Genomic DNA, 2,820 nt, shown 5'->3' on the forward strand with positions numbered 1-2,820 from the left:
TCCTAGGTCTATCTACTTTTATTCTGCTCGATCCACCGATTGGTTTTGGAGACGTGTTTTTACCGTAGCTTTGTCAGGCTGCTTTTAGGCTTGTCAATCAGAGCCGAGTAACCTACGGTCGGACTGGCCGGGTCTCGGTTAGACCGACCCTAATAGGTCAGATAGACCATCAAATGTATGTTCTATTGGTTTTTGAGGTTGGGGTATGTTTTAATCTTTTAAAGTTTGATAATTTGACTTTCGTTGATGTTATGTACCATTTCCCCCTTCTATTTCTATAGGCTTTGCTCTTCGTGTACAATCCTATAACACATCCGTTTGCCAAATGGTACGGATAATGCAAATCTATCTTTCTTTCCTATACAAGCCCTGACACACAAAAGAATAGACAACCATCGTATATATGCTTGTAATTAAATCAATTCAAACAGAAGTTTATATATAGACACGAGAGCCTACTTAGAATTCCGATTCACTTCAAGAATCTCTTGCATGACCCTTCTTAGTGCCCATTCATCCGTAAGAACTGAACCATGAGAAGCATTATCGAGCTTGATCGACTTGAATCGCCCCTTCTGTCCGGGCTGCCGACACATGTCCTCGTCAAACGCTAACATGCTAACCAGATTGATGATATCATCTCCTTCACCGTACACTATCTGTGGCGGCTCATCGAAGTTACCATCCCAGTACACCAATTGCTGTGGCGTCCTGTTCCCCACTCCATTGATGCACGTCAGCGGCACCATGGGCGCCTCGTGGTAGTTCATCCTCGCGACCGTCCGTCTCCTGAAAGGCTCGACGCCGTCGCTGAAACCGACGGCGGCGAGGAGATCCTCCACATCGTACGCGGAGTAGTTCCTCCGCTCGGTGACCACGATCGGTGGCTCGTGCCCAAACACCCCGGGAGATGGAACATTGACGATGCTCGTCTCGAAGCTCCTCCACATTGGCCTCAGAGACAGGTCCGTAGCGTCCGCGACGTAGACGAGATTTCTCGGCCCGGAGACGAGGTTCCTCACGGTGGTTACGAACCCTTGGGAGAGCGTGGGCGCGACGAGGAAGAGGTGCTCGATGTGCTTGTCTCGCCACGCCGACGGTGCGTTCCTGACGAACTCCAGCGCCACCATTCCTCCGAGGCTATGCCCGAGGATGATGGCCTTCTTGTTGTGATGATGCTTCTCGGTTGCGGTCTCCACGAGCTCCATGAACTCCCTGAAGTGGCGTGAGTAGACTTGGGACGCCTGTCCAGGGATTGGAGCAGAGTAACGGAGATCGTAAGGAACCCCGTGCATGTTGTCTCCGTCACGGTATCCCATCTCCTCCAGCGCCCCTATAAGCTTCGCAAGGCACCATTCTCTGCAGATCAAGCACACAAAAAAAAAAAACAGCAGCAGCAGCTATGTATAGTGTCCACTAAGAATTAATATAGTGAGAACAGCATTAGTGTACGTAGGCAGGATTGTTTTAATAATAAATACTCCCTCCGTTTCAGGTTATAAGACGTTTTGACTTTGGACAAAGTCAAACTGTTTCAAGTTTGACTATGTTTGTAGACAAATATATTAATATTTATAATATTAAATTAGTTTTATCAAATCGATAATTGAATATATTTTCATAATAAATTTGTCTTGAGTTAAAAATGTTACTATTTTTTTTTCTATAAACTTAGTCAAATTTAAAGTAGCTTGACTTTGACCAAAGTCAAAACGTCTTATAACCTGAAACGGAGAGATTAATAATTGCTACAGACAAATAGTACATCGCCTGTAGTTTGGTGGTCTTCTATTCCTTGTCTTAAATTTGTAATCCTTTGATAAATTTGATCGTAAATATTTTGTCTTGTGATAGTTTCGTCAAACATGGCGTATCAAAAAACTGCCATAAAACGAACTATATTATATATAAAACTACATATTTAGGATCAGATTTATCAAAGAAGTACAAATTTAGTAATAATATTATCACAAAACATGTAGTATATATTACGGGTGTGAAGGGTTCTTCGATCGGAACCCTCTCGCAATGCCGAAGTTGGCCACGCGAGTCTCGACGCCGGGGAAGTTCCGATAGTCGTTCGCGACGGGGTCGTAGACGAGGCTCATCTGCTCCTTGAAGCACTCGTTGTAGTGGTGCGTCGGGAGGTCCGAGCTGTTCTCCCACAGCCCGAACCACCCCTTCCCCTTCAACGCGCCGCAGCTCGGCTCTGACGGCCGGTATGCGTCGGTGAGCCGCGCCTCCAGGTTGCTGCAGCTGGCCCCAGGCACAATGAAGATCGGGTGGAGCTCGCCGGCGCCGGCACTGACATCGTTTGGCCGGTGGTGGCTTGGCCAGAGGTGCTCCCGAAGGGGGAGAGGGAGCAGCAGGAGCAGCAGCCGCAGGAGTGGAATGGATGCCATGGCTGTGGGTGGAGAGTGTCTGTCTAGGTTTGATGGCTTGAATTAATGTAGTGCTTATATGGATGGAGTTTAGCAAAATATAACGTGGCGTGACATATATAGTCATTAATTCCTCTAATGAAAATTATTTGATGTTTAAAATAAGATTAGATCAATATCTTTAAATTCCATCATCAACAACATCTCGAATGGTTAAAAATGCCTTACGTATAATCTGTACTTACGTCAGTACAATATTTAAAAATGCCTTAAAATTTACTTACATAATATCATGAACCTATTAGAGTAACATATTCTAGTAGAAAATGATGAGCAATATTTTAGAAATTTAACCTTGTAAACGTCTAATATTTATAATTGTGGGGAATACATTATTGTGGCTAACAGCTATAGATGGAAAATGGTCAAATGAGCCGTC

The 2,820-nt window shown here is 44.8% G+C and overlaps 1 protein-coding gene across 1 annotated transcript; it reads right to left on the reverse strand.

The window, feature by feature from the left end:
- Positions 1 to 383: 383 nt before the first annotated feature.
- Positions 384 to 2,454, reverse strand: LOC127761924 (lecithin-cholesterol acyltransferase-like 1). The gene is made up of 2 exons (XM_052286256.1): positions 1,993 to 2,454; positions 384 to 1,359 (listed from the first exon to the last, which is right to left on the reverse strand). Exons 1-2 carry the CDS (start codon positions 2,400 to 2,402, stop codon positions 456 to 458), a joined length of 1,314 nt encoding a protein of 437 aa, XP_052142216.1. The 5' UTR covers positions 2,403 to 2,454; the 3' UTR covers positions 384 to 455.
- Between the last annotated feature and the right edge of the window lie 366 nt (positions 2,455 to 2,820).

Source organism: Oryza glaberrima, chromosome 2 (genome assembly GCF_000147395.1).
Source record: "Oryza glaberrima chromosome 2, OglaRS2, whole genome shotgun sequence".
Taxonomy (NCBI): domain Eukaryota; kingdom Viridiplantae; phylum Streptophyta; class Magnoliopsida; order Poales; family Poaceae; genus Oryza; species Oryza glaberrima.

Bases quoted from the DNA above. Each gene is read 5' to 3' on its own strand.
- LOC127761924 (XM_052286256.1), bottom strand. From the start codon at position 2,402: ATGGCATCCATTCCACTCCTGCGGCTGCTGCTCCTGCTGCTCCCTCTC. The intron at 1,360-1,992 runs GTAATATATACT...CTTGATCTGCAG, and splicing joins TCGAAGAACCCTTCACACCC to AGAATGGTGCCTTGCGAAGC.